This window comes from Caloenas nicobarica, chromosome 2, assembly GCF_036013445.1.
Source record: "Caloenas nicobarica isolate bCalNic1 chromosome 2, bCalNic1.hap1, whole genome shotgun sequence".
Lineage (NCBI taxonomy): Eukaryota > Metazoa > Chordata > Aves > Columbiformes > Columbidae > Caloenas > Caloenas nicobarica.
This window is the reverse complement of record NC_088246.1, coordinates 105,962,749-105,978,023: the sequence shown is the minus strand read 5'-3', so window position 1 is coordinate 105,978,023 and position 15,275 is coordinate 105,962,749. Positions and strand designations below refer to the sequence as shown.

At 36.8% G+C, this 15,275-nt stretch overlaps 1 protein-coding gene across 2 annotated transcripts in view; it reads left to right on the top strand.

The window, feature by feature from the left end:
* The window catches only part of SOCS6 (suppressor of cytokine signaling 6), a 28,281-nt gene extending 20,613 nt beyond the window's left edge, over positions 1–7,668 (top strand). For both annotated transcript variants that reach the window (XM_065630145.1, XM_065630146.1), the window contains exon 2: positions 1,727–7,668. In XM_065630145.1, coding sequence (XP_065486217.1) covers positions 1,852–3,456 — 1,605 coding nt within the window. In that variant the 5' untranslated portion in view covers positions 1,727–1,851 and the 3' untranslated portion in view covers positions 3,457–7,668. The remainder of the gene's footprint in view (positions 1–1,726) is intronic.
* The last annotated feature ends 7,607 nt before the right edge of the window (positions 7,669–15,275 follow it).

Genomic DNA, 15,275 nt, shown 5'->3' with positions numbered 1-15,275 from the left:
TACAGGCAGAAGAGGAAGCTTGAGGAAGCTTTTAGTTTCTTCCCATTGAGAGAAAGGAAAGTGCTCTTTAGTAACTAGAAAAAAGGAAATGGGAAGAGCTGAAGATACGCTGAAGTTGAACTTGGGAAATGTTGCAGGTTATGGCAAAGACAGAACGAGTCTTCGAGGTAGAGTGACGCAGGTAGTGTAGAGAATTTGAAGATTGGACTAGGATACAAATCCAAGTAAATCCAGCTTTAGTGCTTCTGCTGCTTATGAGAACAATGTTCAACCCCTCCAAGCAGCAGGGCTTTCCTTAAATTTTTTCAAGGTATTTTGAAGTTCATAATCTTGCATTGTCTTTTAGTTTACTTTGGATAAGATCCTTTAGCCTTTGTGTAATTGAGGACTGCAAAAGTTGGACTGGACAAGAGTAAATGTCAATGGATTGCTGTTTGATTATAGTAATCATTCTCCTTACGTGCTTTTATGCAATTTTTGAATGGTTATTTAAGGCAATCATATTGTTTAGTTGATAAAACTTATTTCAGTTAATTGTACCACTTTTCTCAGTTGCTTATTTTGTGATAGGATGGGAGAAAAGTGGGAAGTGTGTACAGAAGGGCTGTTTACTTTTCCTCTCAGTCCTCAAACTTCGAATATTACTTGAAAGATTCTTGGACTCCTCCAGTTTGCCATGTTTAGCCTGGAGCCAAGCTCGTCTGCTGCAGTTTGTGCTTCTAACGTAACACATATTTGGAGGTACACGCAAAATGGCTACTACTAACTGTAGTACCTACTTATGTGGCAGCAGCAACTTCCCTCTCTTCTCTTTCCCTTCTTGTTCTTTCCCTCTTTGCAGAGCTGCTTGCTTTGGAAGGTCTAACTGATATTAAAAATTAAAACCAACCAAACAAAACCAATGCACAAACAAAACCCAAACAAACCATAAACAAGCTGAACAGACAAATTGATGGAGGGGGTGGGTACCTGACTCTGGAAGATGCCAGGTGGAAGTTGTCTGGGACTTGAGCAGCTGTGTCCACTTAGTCTTGGCAAAATTACTGGAGGAAGAAAAGCTCTAATAATACTAGGCAAGGAGGGACTGTGATGTGACCTCTATACCTAAAACAGAATTTGGAAATCACATTTGTTTCCTAGAAGTTCAGGAGGAGACTTCTAGGGTTTGCTCTAAACAGATTTTACTTTGTTATTAGCTTCTCTCTATTTTTTGGCTGGAGTTAGTTTTCCTGTAATTATGTAACTATTTGAATAATGCTCAACTTTTCTGTGTAAAGAAAGTATGACCTTGTAAGACCATGTTTTTTTGGACTAATCTCAATTTAACCTGTATCTAGGAATCCTGTTGGATAGAATATCTTCTGTAGTTATTTTAGTGGGGATTTTTTTTAAGAGACTTCTGAAAGAGAGGCATGTTTCTGTGCTTGAAAATTTTATATATGTGCATTAAATATATATACCTATGAGTGTGATATAATGTGTGTGTATATTTTAAAAATAGCATGCTAAAAGCAGGAAAAAAAGCTGTGGAAATCTCCAAGACAGATCTAGCAGATTCATTTTTTTGAGCCTGATTGGTTTCCAAATCAGCTCTCTATATTTACTTTTATTTGATGATCGTTACTTGAGTACTGCAATTTGTTTTGTTTGGAGAGGCAGAAACCCTTATGGATAATTTTAAAAATATTTCTTTTGTGAAGTTAATTGGTTTTTTATTTGTTTCTAGGAAATGGCTCTTGAAGTTAAATGAGGCTGGATAAAACACGTAAATGAAGCAGAAGCTGCTCTGCATGTGTTAGGGCTATATCACCACAAGCACTGCTGATCAGCCAGACTTGGTAACTTGTCATAATGAAGAAAATTAGTCTCAAAACAATTCGCAAGTCCTTTAACTTAAATAAAAGTAAAGATGAAAGTGACTTTGTAGTGGTTCAGCAGCCATCGTTGAGTGAATTCGGAAAAGATGACTCCTTGTTTGGCAGCTGCTATGGTAAAGATTTGGCTAGCTGTGAAGTCAATAGTGAAGATGAAAAAGGAGGCAAAAATAGATCAAAAAGTGAAAGCTTAATGGGTACGTTAAAAAGGAGGCTTTCAGCAAAACAAAAACAGAAAGGCAAAGGCAGCACACCATCTGTAAGCTCTGCAGATGATGACACCTTTTCTTCCTCATCTGCTCCAATAACCTTCAAAGATGTGCGAGCTCAAAGACCTCTGAGATCCACTTCCCTCCGTAATCACCATTACAGTCCAACTCCATGGCCCCTTCGACCTACAAATTCAGAAGAGACTTGCATCAAAATGGAAGTGAAAGTCAAGGCCTTGGTCCATTCGTCTAATCCCAGCCCAGCCCTGAATGGCGTTCGAAAGGACTTCCATGACTTGCAGTCAGACAACATGTTCCAGGAACAAAACAATGCATTAAAAAATACGGAATCTCAGAATGGAGACTTGCATCTTCATATTGATGAACATGTGCCTGTAGTTATTGGATTAATGCCTCAGGACTACATTCAGTATACTGTGCCTTTAGATGAGGGAATGTATCCTTTGGAAGGATCACGTAGTTACTGTCTGGATAGTTCCTCACCCATGGAAGTTTCAACAGTTTCTTCTCAAGTGGGGGGAAATGCTTTCCATGAAGAAGAGAGCCAAGTGGATCAGGATGTAGTTGTTGCACCGGATATCTTTGTGGACCAGACAGTGAATGGTTTGTTGATTGGTACCACAGGAGTCATGTTGCAAAGCCCAAGAGTTAATCATAGTGATGTCCCTCCACTCTCACCTTTGCTACCTCCAATGCAAAATAATCAAATCCAAAGGAACTTCAATGGATTAAATGGCACAGATGCCCACATGGCTGAAAGTGTGCGCTGCCATTTGAATTTTGATCCTAACACTGCCCCTGGAGTTGGAAGAGTTTATGACTCTGTACAGAACAGTGGTCCTATGGTTGTGACAAGTCTCACAGAAGAACTGAAAAAACTTGCAAAACAAGGATGGTACTGGGGCCCCATTACACGTTGGGAGGCAGAGGGAAAATTAGCTAATGTGCCTGATGGCTCGTTTCTTGTTCGAGATAGTTCTGATGATCGTTATCTTTTAAGTTTGAGTTTTCGTTCCCATGGAAAAACTCTTCACACTAGAATTGAACACTCAAACGGTAGGTTTAGCTTTTATGAACAACCAGATGTGGAAGGACATACGTCTATAGTTGACTTAATTGAACATTCAATCAGGGACTCTGAAAATGGAGCTTTCTGCTATTCGAGATCCCGACTGCCTGGATCTGCAACTTACCCAGTGAGACTGACAAATCCAGTCTCTCGGTTTATGCAGGTGCGTTCTTTACAATACCTGTGTCGTTTTGTAATACGTCAGTACACCAGAATAGACCTGATTCAGAAACTGCCTTTGCCAAACAAAATGAAGGATTATTTACAGGAAAAGCACTACTGAAAGCTTATGGGAATCTTGCATCTTGCACTTTGGGAACAACAACAAAAAAAAGAGATTGAATTACAGTTTACAGACTTTCATTATTATCAAAATCTTTTGCTGCCATAAAAATATTTCATTTTTGTGTGTAAAAGAAAACTAATGCATTTGGATTTATGTTTGTTTTGGGGGTTTTTGTGTATTTTGGGGGGCTTTTTTTTTTTTTTTGAAAGAATGATCTCAAGTTTATTTTTAGAAGTGTGAAATAGCTATCTTTCATCAATGTGCAGATTAATCACAATGTGAATGATCAAATTTTCCTTAATTTCCCCCAAGTCCTTTGCTGCTATCCACTGTGATTTTTATGCATTGAAAGCACATTTCATGTGTATTCAACCATAAGTAAAAGTCAAATGAAACTTGTCGAATGGTTTTTTTCCTTTAAAATAGCCTGTTTAAAAAAAAATGATGGTGAATAAAAAACATTGGTATTCTAAATTACAGAATTTACATCTATGTGAAAACCAATTTCCTAGTATCTTAATTATGAATTTCTATAGAGATATGCCCTGTTGTAGAACTTATAGACAGAGCTGTATGATAAGAACATGGTCATGCAGTGTATCTTTGGGAAAAAAAAAAAATCTTTCTCCTAAAGCTTGTATTGTCTGTACACGATTTTGTGTTTGAGAAGGTTGGTTCAGCTTTCTTCTTGTCTCAGTATTTTGTCCTTCTAAAAATGGCCTTTAAAAAAAAGAAGTCTGTGAAAGTCAATGTGTAGTACCTATAAGGAAATTGCGGTATTGGGGCCTTGTCAAATATTACGTTTTAAGAACATGCCATCACTTAAATGAACACCTACCAGGTCCCCTCTTTCTGTCCTTTTCACTCCTGCCTCCTCTTCAGGGGTGACGGGAGTGGGAATATCCTGGATTTGTAGGAAGACACTAGGAATTGTTACTATGGGAACATAAATGGATAAGCCATTTTAGGGATTGAGTAGAGTTTCCGATAGGATGATTTCTACAATATATATTCAAACTACTTGAAATTTTATGATTTTCTGCATTTTTTTTTTCCCTTCAGAAATGCAGTAATACACTAATATCCTTTGGATCTTTTTTCCCTTTTTTGGGATGTCCTTAGGGGTGGAAGGAACAAGACTGATGACATTTTGGATGAAAGATGCTTAAAATGCATCTCTAAAGCTCTGTTCTCATAGCCTTTGAAATCATGGGGGAGAGAGGTTTGACCGCAGAAAATGTTTCAGTTTATTGTCACAAAATACATTTTGACATGTGAAATATTGAATCGGTTAAGTAAATGTTTATGATATCTGTCGAAGATTCTGGCATTTGAAAAGCTTACAGTTATTCTAACCTTCTGTAGGAAAAAAGAGACTTTCAGTGGGGAGTACAGGTTCTACACTGTAATATTTTTGTCACACAAGGTTAATCCATGGCATTTTCTTGTTTTGTTTCAGGTTGTTGGTTTTTTGGTTTGGTGGTTGGTGTTTTGGTGTTTTTTTTTTTTTTTTTGTTCCGCCCCCCCATGATTCTATCACTTTTATGAGTTGTTTGTTAGAGGGGTAATGGCTGGCTTGGGAGGGAGGCTTGCTTTGCCTGCCTCTGCCTCCCTGTTTTGTATTTTAGAATGTCATCTTCCCCATCTCTGGTAGGAGTTGCTAGTCAGTAAACATCAGCTTAGAAAAAGCTGTTCATTTTTGAAACAGCTTTCTTGTTTAGGTCATTTTTCTTCTTGTTTCATCTAGCCTTTTGTCCCCTGAAATGAGTCTTTAGTGATAATACAGTATTGCTGCAAGGTGGTGCAATAGCACTACATCTTGGGTTGCCTGAATTGATAGACTAAATTTATATTTTTTTAATTTATTTTTTGACCATAATGTTTAACTAAAAAAAAATAATTAAAAAAAAAAGAAAATCAAGGGTAGATAAAGGCTGCCTTTGCTTTTAAGGGAGGGAGAATAAGGATTTTTTCTTTAGTCTGTTAAAGTTTTAAACTTAAAAAAATCTAGAGCAGTCTATATGCGTAATTTTTTGGCTCTGCCATTGAGATATATGTATGCAAGTGTGAATTCTGTTTTCTTTTTTTCCTCTACTGACTTCCCCCAGCCCCCTTCCCCTGAATCAGGATCACTAACTTTATTTGAAAAGGCACAATAACCTATTGTATGGTACAGTGTTCTGATTCTCTCTGTGGGGAGGAAAAATAAAATAATTTTTACGAATTTCAGATGAATACTTTTGGAAGAAAACCTCTGGCATTTTCTTCACTTCAAAAATTCTTTCCCCATACAAGCTAGAGGGCCTATGCATTCTGCAGAATCTTTGAAAGATTATAGTGTATTAAATATTTTCTTTGCCATTTAATACCACTATTGAATGCATTAAACATATGTTTATACTACACCACATGCATTAATTTAGCAGTCATTGCATTGAAACTTAAGTAGTTGAAGCTATAATATCCTGGTCTTACTGCTGAAATGAAAAACGTGCAAGAACGCACATGCTAAATTTCTTGCCATGCCTTTATAAATTTCAGTCTGTACACTCATGCGTGTTGATGCTTTTTTTAAAAAACCTTTGGTTCAACTATATGTTTTTTGAATTGCCTTCCTTGCTGTGTTCTTCATCTGTGAACTTAATCAGGTCAAGTTAACTTTGTCATTACCCCCCCCGCACCATAAAGCTTCCACAAAAGGAACACCGTAAAATGATTGAGGTCTAGGGTGTGAGAACCATATAGCACTTTGTTTCTAGATAAAAAATTGTGGTGATCCTTTGACTAAGCTCAAAATACTTTAAATCAGTAGTAAGTAGACACAAATACTTATTTTTACAGGTTTCATTAATCAGAACCTCGCAGTATTTTTTTCATGCTGAGGTAACTGTCGAGCCAGCAGAAGGAACCCAGAAAAATTGCTTTGAAAACATTAAAGATACTTACAATTTCTTATAATAAAGATTAATGTAAAAGAAACATAACATTTAGTTACGAGACAATTTAGAAGTACTCAGAGTAACCACAGAAATTTGTTGACTTCTGCTTTGTGAAAATTAGAGGAACAAAGTGTCCTTGACAAATAAAAGGAAAATGTTTGAGGATAGTTTGGGGACCTTTGGAAGTAGATACACTAGGAATAAAAGCTAACTGACTATGATCCTTATAGGGCAGAAATACGGCTGTTTATTCAGCACAACAGTTTAAGGGCTCAAAAGGTATGCTTTTTATGCAATTGAATTGTGAAAAAATGTTTTCGAAAATGAAACTTTGAAATAAACTCCTTTTTTGAGCATCTGAGATGATTGACATTATTGATAACATTTTCGCCAATCAGAAGAGTAGAACAACACCTTGTATTTGGAAATAAAAAAATAAGTTTGCACAATTTCCTTTTTTTTTTTTTGGTTGTAAGCCAGTGTTATAAACAACTGAAAGTAATGTGTATTCTTTGATCTATTTGAAGGATATAGCACTTATCCTGCTGTTGACATAGTGAATGCCATCTTTTTTTAATCAAAATATTTTTGTCAGAAGGGTCAGAAATGCAATTATTAATTAAACTCTTTGTTCTCAGATGAGCTGACTTCACATTTTGTTAAAGCCAATATCTTTCTGTGAATATTGACTGCTGGGCTACGTGAAATCTGTGCAGTTTTTGTTTTGATGCATTTCATCTCTGTGAATACTGGAATTATGAATTTTAAACACCATACCAGCAATATATGGGCTATGATTCTGATAAGTATTTCTCTGTTATGGAACTTACAAATTCTGAGCTAAACTATGGATAAATTAATGATTGCCAATTTAATTTCTTAAAATCTTTTTATGACTGCAAAGAATAAAAATTGCAAGCATTCTTTATAAATAAAAAAAATGGGCTAGACGGTAGTTCATAATTTGGGAAATACGGCATTGTTGTATCTGATAGTATTCTAAATTCTACACAGATAACGAAAAATTCTTAATGAATTTTATATGAATACATGTTGGGTTAAAGAATTTTTATAGTGATGATGGAGTGCCATGAAGTTAATACTTGCAATCCAGATTGCTGTAGTTTACACTTTTCTCTGTTTCAGACCTGGTGTGCACTATTTGTACTAAGCACGCCACAGAGTGAATTATCCAAAGTCCATTGATTTTAATGTGTTTGGTTTGTAAACAAAATTATAGTAATTTCTTGCACATTTTTGAAAAATAATTGTATAAGGATTTATGTATCTGCTTCTGGATACAGTGTGTAAATAAAAAATTCATTCACAAAAAGATTGGTGGAGTGTTCTATATCTTAATGATATTCTAAAACAAACGAAAAAGACAAAATTTGGGCGTCTGATTTAACCATTTAAATTGTAGTGGTTACAATTTAAACTGTTCTGTACGACTTTGCTTTACCCCTGCTAACTGACTTTTCAAAACATTTCTGTATACTGATTATATTAATTCCTACATTTCAAAGCAAGAAGAAAAATTGCCAGAACATAACTAGAATATGATTTTTAAATGTCTGCATATGTAGCATAGGTTATCTTTTTGATAACTTTTATTGTTTTCTTCCTTAAAAAAATTAGAGAAGTCATAACAAAAGTCTCTATTTCAAAGGCAGTATACCATTTCTTGGCTTCCAAGCATGCAAATAGTTCTTATTTAGTTCCACAGTAAAAAAATTACATATGGTGTTAATCTTCACGTATTCACTTGATGCTATCCTAGATTCACTTTAAAAAAGGAGTGGCATTTTAAACCCTGGGAAATCACACAAATAAACTAGGAGATCAAGGATAAAGGATTTCTACCTTAGAAAACATATGCACAATTTTTCACATGTTTTCATGTAGTTGCGACTTAGAGACTCACTACTCAAATTCAAGAGAATATTAATACCACCTGCTCCGTAGGTCTTGGTTATAGCTGTTTGGTTTTTGGTTTTGTTTTTGGTTTTTTTTGTGTGTGTGGTTTTGGTTTTGTGGTTTTTTTTTTTTTTTTTTAAATCCAACCTTGGTGGTAAGTAATTATCGTTTGTATTGTCCATACTTGATACGTTCTTTTCTATCTATTCTGTAACTTGATTCCTTAAATAGTAACTAGAAAGAATTCATAGTTTTTTGCCGTTTATGAAAAAACTGCTTTCTGCTTCCTACTGCTGGGGCAAGTATTGCACGCTCAGTACAGTGTGTGGTTTGCAGGGGATCTTGCTGGGTTTTTGTCATTAAGTCTGCATAAGACTCTTCTCTGCATTTGTTCCATTCGCTCCAGAAAATCTAGCAAGAAAAAAACTTATTCCCCAGTATCGTCTTGGTAAGTGGTGAAAGGTAAGACTTAATTATGCAGCTGCCTAGCATGATCCAGGTAGGGCTGAAATGTTTGTAGTCAAGATGCCTGTAATCCTAATTGTTTCTACCTCGTATTCAGTCAGCTACATATCTGTGAGAGTGGAAGAGAAGTGCTAAGATGCTGCCAGATGCAGAATGCTTGCTGCATGTCTGATAACATAACCCTTGTACCAAGACACAAAGGTGGGGCTTGGGGGTGCAGAGGTGAATTAAGTACTAGAATCACAGAATACCAGGTTGGAAGGCACCTCAGGGATCATCTGGTCCAATCTTTCTTGGCAAAAGCTCAGTCTAGACAAGGTGGCCCAGCACCCTGTCCAGCTGAATCTTAAAAGTGTCCAGTGTTGGGGAATTCACCGCTTCCCTGGGGAGATTAGTCCAAAGGCTGATTGTTTTCACTGTGAAAAATTTTCCTCTTGCGTTCAATCAGAATCTCCCCAGAAGTAACTTGTACCCATTACCCCTCATCTTTTCCATGTGACCCCTTGTAAAAAGAGAGTCTTCATCTTCTTTGTAGCCACCTTTTAATAATAAATACTGGAACATGGTGGTAACATGTCCCCTAAGCTTTCTTTTCTTAAGGCTGAACAAACCCAGTTCTCTCAGCCTTACCTCATGTGGGAGCTTCCTGGTCCATTGATCATCTTTGTGGCCCTTCTCTGTCCCCTAGGACCCCCAGGTTCCTTTCCACAAAGCTGCTCCCCAGTGGTTAGTTCCCAGCCTGTGCTACACTCCTGGATTATGTTTTCCCAGGTGCAAGACCTTACACTTGTCCTTGTTGAACTTAAAGTCATCCTCTGTGATTAAGATTAGATTTCAAAGATTACATACCTGTAAGATCTAGTAGAAATCTTTAATATATAGAAAACATTGTTCAACCACTTCCCTTCAGCACATACAATTTGCTTGCAGTTGGTGCTTTTTTTTTTTTCCCCTCTTTTCAAAGGCTAAGGTTCAGCTGAGCATTTTAGCAGCCCTTGTGGCATTAGTATGCACATGTTTGTCTTTTCTGGTAAGATAATTCCTACTCATTCCAGTCAAAGCCATGTAAAGTAGGAACAAGGATATTGTAGGGAGTGGAGATGAAGTTTGTTTGTTTTTGAGGAGTGACTTGGAAGTCGGTGGTGTTCTTCCTTCTGGGACAGAAGCCTGTGATTCAGGCCAACTTGCCACATGCTGTCAGTAAATTGCTGCATGTGTTTACGTGCAAACTTTGAAGATAGCGCTGCTGAGGGTTGGGGTAGGCAGGGTACCAACCCTCACAAAACAGCCTTAAAAGAGAAAGGAATGTTTCCTTGCATAGAATGAGGAAGCAAAGATGAATGAGACTTGTTTCATTTTTGGTGGTTAAGAATGAGTAAGTTTGGATGCACACAGAGAAAGGATGCGCAACGGAGTCTGGACCACTCCTGACACTGACAGCTCAAGTTCCATTTGGGCAATTACATCTTATGGAAGAAAGAGTCAACATACAGTGAAAGGAAGAGGAGCTGTAGCAAAGGTAACACAAATTGTGTGAAACTTAAGAGCAACTGTGTCTGATGTTAAATGTGTATCATGTCTTAATCTGTTCTTCAAAATTTGTGTAATTTTCTTAACTTTCATTTGCAAAACACTTTAGCTGCAGTTTCAGTTTTTTATGATGGCGTGTCACATTTTTCTCAGCTGAGCCTGCTGCAGTAAGAAGGGCAGTTTTCTAAAAGCAGCACCTGTTGCTTCTAGGTATTTAAATAGGAAGTATTGCTTAAATAGATGGAGGAAGTAGTTCAAATATATTTTCCAGAATCCTTCATGAAATAGCTAGGGCATCTATCATCATGTGATCAACATCATATTGATTTCTCAATGACATGTGTTGTCTTTTCAGTTATACACCTTTCAACTAATAGAGAACACCTTGAATTTCTCTGACTGTCACTGGATGCTTCTGTGTTTGACCATGTCACATCAACCGAGAAGGTGTCTGGGCTAGAAAAGTTTTTTGACAGTGTTGCTTTCCCACAGCCCACATTCAACATGCCAGGTCTGCCCCAGCCCTCTGCTGCCATCAGGAAACAGCTGCTGTCTTGTTGAGTTTCTGGTGGGAGTCTGGATTTACAAAAGTTTTTCTGTGTCCACTGCTACAAACTTGGGTTTTCACTGAAAAGTGTACTTGGTATTTTCTTTCAGAACACCTTTCTTGCCTGGTTGTCTGCCCTGTATCACTCTGAGAATAGAAAAAGTGAACTTGTGAATGTTCTGACCTTCCTCAAACCTGATTTCTGAATCAAAACTGTTTCTGGTTTAAATAGTCCCATTTGGAGCTAATGGAAAAGTTCCCCGAACTGTTTTGTGCAAGTAGTGTTTTCACTCAGTCTTACAATGCTGAAACCTCTAAAAGACTTGATTGTGCAACATATTGTGCTTATAAGATGCATTATAGCTGGAAAATATTCAGATTGGAAAACTTGAAGTCAATGAAATTCAGCATTATTTTTCTGTATAAGTTTTGAATTTGCATGTCTCCAAAAAGCCATTCCTGTTGAGGAATCGTACCTTGTCACAATGAAAACTTCTGCTTACCTCTGCTGAACACAGAAGGTGGTTAGGGAAATTCCCAAATCCCAGACAGAAGAATGTAACTTCTGTCATTCCTGAAAAAGAGAAGGGTTGGTGCACAGGGTAGGTGGCGTGGCAGGCACCACTCGTGGTGTGGTTTTTGCATGCATTGAGAGTGTTTGCAGGTGATATGACCTCTCATACGTGTGTTCCTTTAGCTTTTATATGCGAGTTCCTTTAGCTTTTGACATCTTTTTCCGGTCTTACTGCAAAAAATAATATCGTGCTGGTTGGCAATGTTTTGAGAAATTCCTGTCTTTCTAGGCTGGATTGAAGGTGATAGATACCAAAGTGCGGGTCCATGGCAGACTTGCTCCTTTCTGTCACTCATCTGTGACAATCAATCACCAATTTCAAATTTTCTGACTTCCTCTTATGTTTTCTTTCTCTTCACACGTGTTTTCAGTTTCAGTGGATTAATCCAGACAGAAGAAATGATGGAAGGATGGAAATTGTTACTATTGCTGTATTTTGAGTAGGAAGTTTTTTGGTCTGATTACAGGCATTTACATGAAATTTAATATTGACATTGGTAACATCTTCACACAAGTTAGATGCTTGGAAGTGTTCACCAAAGAATCATCTTAGTTGGGAGCTAATTAACTACTCGTGTGGGTTAATCTTGTGCTGAAAATGAAGATAACCTCATCATCCTCTTTTGGTCCTCAGTTTACTGTATTAATATATTCACATTTCTTATGAAAATAGTTGAGTACTCAGAATGAAAATTGTAGCCTCTTGTAATTAGATCGTTACCTTTCTCCAATTAATAGTGATATTTGGGAAAAAAAAAAGTTCTGTTTTTCTTCAACCAGTTAATTTTGGAAAGTGTTTGTTTACATGTAGAAAAAAAATAAATGTTTGGCACTGTCACATCTTCAAATAAACATTAACCTCAATAAATTTTCAAGTATAATTAATTTTAAATTGAATCCTCAAATAGACAGTTTCCTATGGATAACCAGGAAGCAGAATGTTAGACTGAGACTTTGTTTCAGAAACAGTAATTGCCATAATCATTTAAGACTATTTTCTGTCTCAAAATCCAATAATATATTAATTTAGTATATTGCTTTAATATAATAAAAACACTTTCCAACGGTAATGCTATACAAGAACTAAGTATTATTTTCACTGGTGTTGTCCTTTTGAAATGTGGAGACATCAGGTAGAAAGTTCCTAGTATGGCTAATGTTATAATTCAACACTCAAAAAAGCCTGTCTTAAATAAAAATCCCTGTCTCCAACTACCCCAAAATCCCAAATCCTTCCTTTTATACATGAACACCATGCACAACTGTGAATGTAAAAGGTTTGTGAAATAACTACAACAAAATAATCAGTGCTTCAGATTTATTCAAGTGCGGCTAATCTAGTTAGAGTTCAATTGCAGATGTTATGTACTAATAAATCAGTGCTCAAGATAAAAAAAATTATTCTAGGACACCCTTGTTAAATACGCAAACAAATGATGCTGTCATCTAAAAGTGACATATTACGAAAATATAAAATAATTTTTAATGAATTTGAGTTTCAAGTAACTTTTCAGTGAATTAGTTATTCTTCTAAGAACCAAGGACAATCTTACTGAAAAAGGACTGATTTTTAAGTAGGTTCTGGCTCCTAGTTAATACACATTTTTTGGTTACTTTATATAAATTCAATTACATCAGAATTAAACTTGTGATGGAGTCTAAGTTTTTGGTTGTGGTTTTTTTTTTGGTGGGAGTGGGGGTGAGTTTTTCCCAATGCTGTTGGCTTGGATGCTCCAGAAATGTTGAAATTACAAAATATTTAGCCTGTGAAAAATGTAGTATAGAATATGTGATGTACAATGCAAGGAAACAAAATAGTTACAAAAATAATAGCTCTGAGCTCCTAGAAGGAAAACTTAAAGAGATGGCTTTATAAATTGCTTTTAAAAAAGAGATTGTATTGTTATGTAATTTAGTTTTCCCTCATAAAATATAGCTTTTAAATGTAAGGAAATCTACTTGAAGACTAACAATGTTTTAAAAATAGTGATTTTATTTTAAAAAGCCAACACAATTATTATGTCTTATGATGCTGACACTTCTTCATATGCATACCTACCTCAGAATGTATGAGTGTGTAAAGACATCAGTTCTCTTCATCAGTGTAACTTTTAGTTCTGACACTTCTCCCTCTCCGCACTTTACCCAGACTGATCAGGATGAGGGGCAACAGACACAGACTGAAGCACAGGAGATTCCATCTGAATATGAGGAGAAACTTCTTTACTTTGAGGGTGCCAGAGCACTGGAACAGGCTGCCCAGAGAGGTGTGCAGTCTCCTGCTCTGCAGACATTCAAAACCCGCCTGGACACATTCCTGTGCGATCTGCTCTGGGTGAACCTGCTTTAGCAGGCGGGTTGGACTAGGTGATCTCAGAGGTCCCTTCCGATCCCAGCTATTCTGTGATTCTGTGATATTGGAGACAGGGAGGAAATAACAGCAGGAATGTGATTCAGTTGATGGTGTTGCACACCATCAGCTGTGTCAGGATTCACACTGCCCTGTGAAGGGGCTCTGTGTAAGGCCTTGGGGTTAAATCTTTGGCTTCAGCCCTGTAGTAATGGTTGTTTCTTGCCAAATTGAAGGAAGTTATCCTAAAGTTAGAGAAAGCAGATAAAGTATTTGTTTACAGAAGTCTCTGTAGAAATCTTCCACATATGTATTAGTGCCTGAAGCTTTTCATGATTTAAGACAGGCATTCTCAAGGGCTGTCATAACAAGAATAAGAAAAATATGACAGGGAAATGAGCTTCCATTTATAGCTGATGCTGCTAATCACATTCTGCCTGCTCCGAGTATGACCTGCAAGTGCTCTGAGTAACTGTAACCAGCCCGCTGTTGAAGTAACATGAAGGTTTCTGGCCAGGGGCAATGAAATTATTTCAGGTAGCTGATGTAGTGAGTGTGAATTGGGATCAACGATTCACTGTCTTTCCTAAAACAAGATCTAAGGGGAAAAAAAGTAAAAGCTGGAGGGATTGGTTTAAAAGAAACAAGGGGATGAAGTTCTTCATACAGCGAATCTTAAGGTGTGAAGCTTCTTTTCATGGGATCGTTTATGTGCTAAAAATATGTGTGGGCAAGAACATGGTAAGTTTGTTTGTTAGAAATACTTGTTCTGCTCAATGCAAAGACAGTGCAGGAGGGCATCTGAAGGGCAGATAGTTTGTGCTTTTCCTATTCTGGATGTCTTTTCCAGAATTGGCTTCTAACGGGACAAACATGATATTGAGCTGTGAGAGTCTTTGCCCTGACTCTGTATCTGTGCTTACATTTTTACATTGGGTGAGACACTGTAAATCTTGAGATCCTTTCTAACAGTTCTTGTTTCTATTTGGGGTCAGTAGGAATTTTAAGGATGTGTGCATTCTTGATCATTGCAGAAAGTGTTACAAGTGTTACTTCTTTTTTTTTTTTTTTTTTTTTGGAAACATTAAGCAGAACAGTAAATAATTTAGCATTTGCAAGGCAAAGGATTGCTCCCAGCTGAAGCATCTAACAGATTTTTCATGAGGATCTGTACTTTTTTGTGCAAAGCCAGTGTTAAAATTAATTCAAGATCTACTTCAGATTCATTCTAGCACTGAAAGCTTTGAAAAAACAACATATCTGAGAGAGAGATTTGTATTTGAACCAACATAAAATCTGTGTAGTATAAATATTTCAGCACATAAGAAGAACAAGAGCAAATCTGAAATTATGTTCCTTCTCCTGTGCCTTCCAAAGCAGTACTTCCATGAACATATTTAGTAGCAGAGAAAATGATCCAAATCTCTGTGAATCAGTTTCTACGAGAATAAAATCTGACCTGCCTATCCTTATGATTGATTGGAAGCATACTGA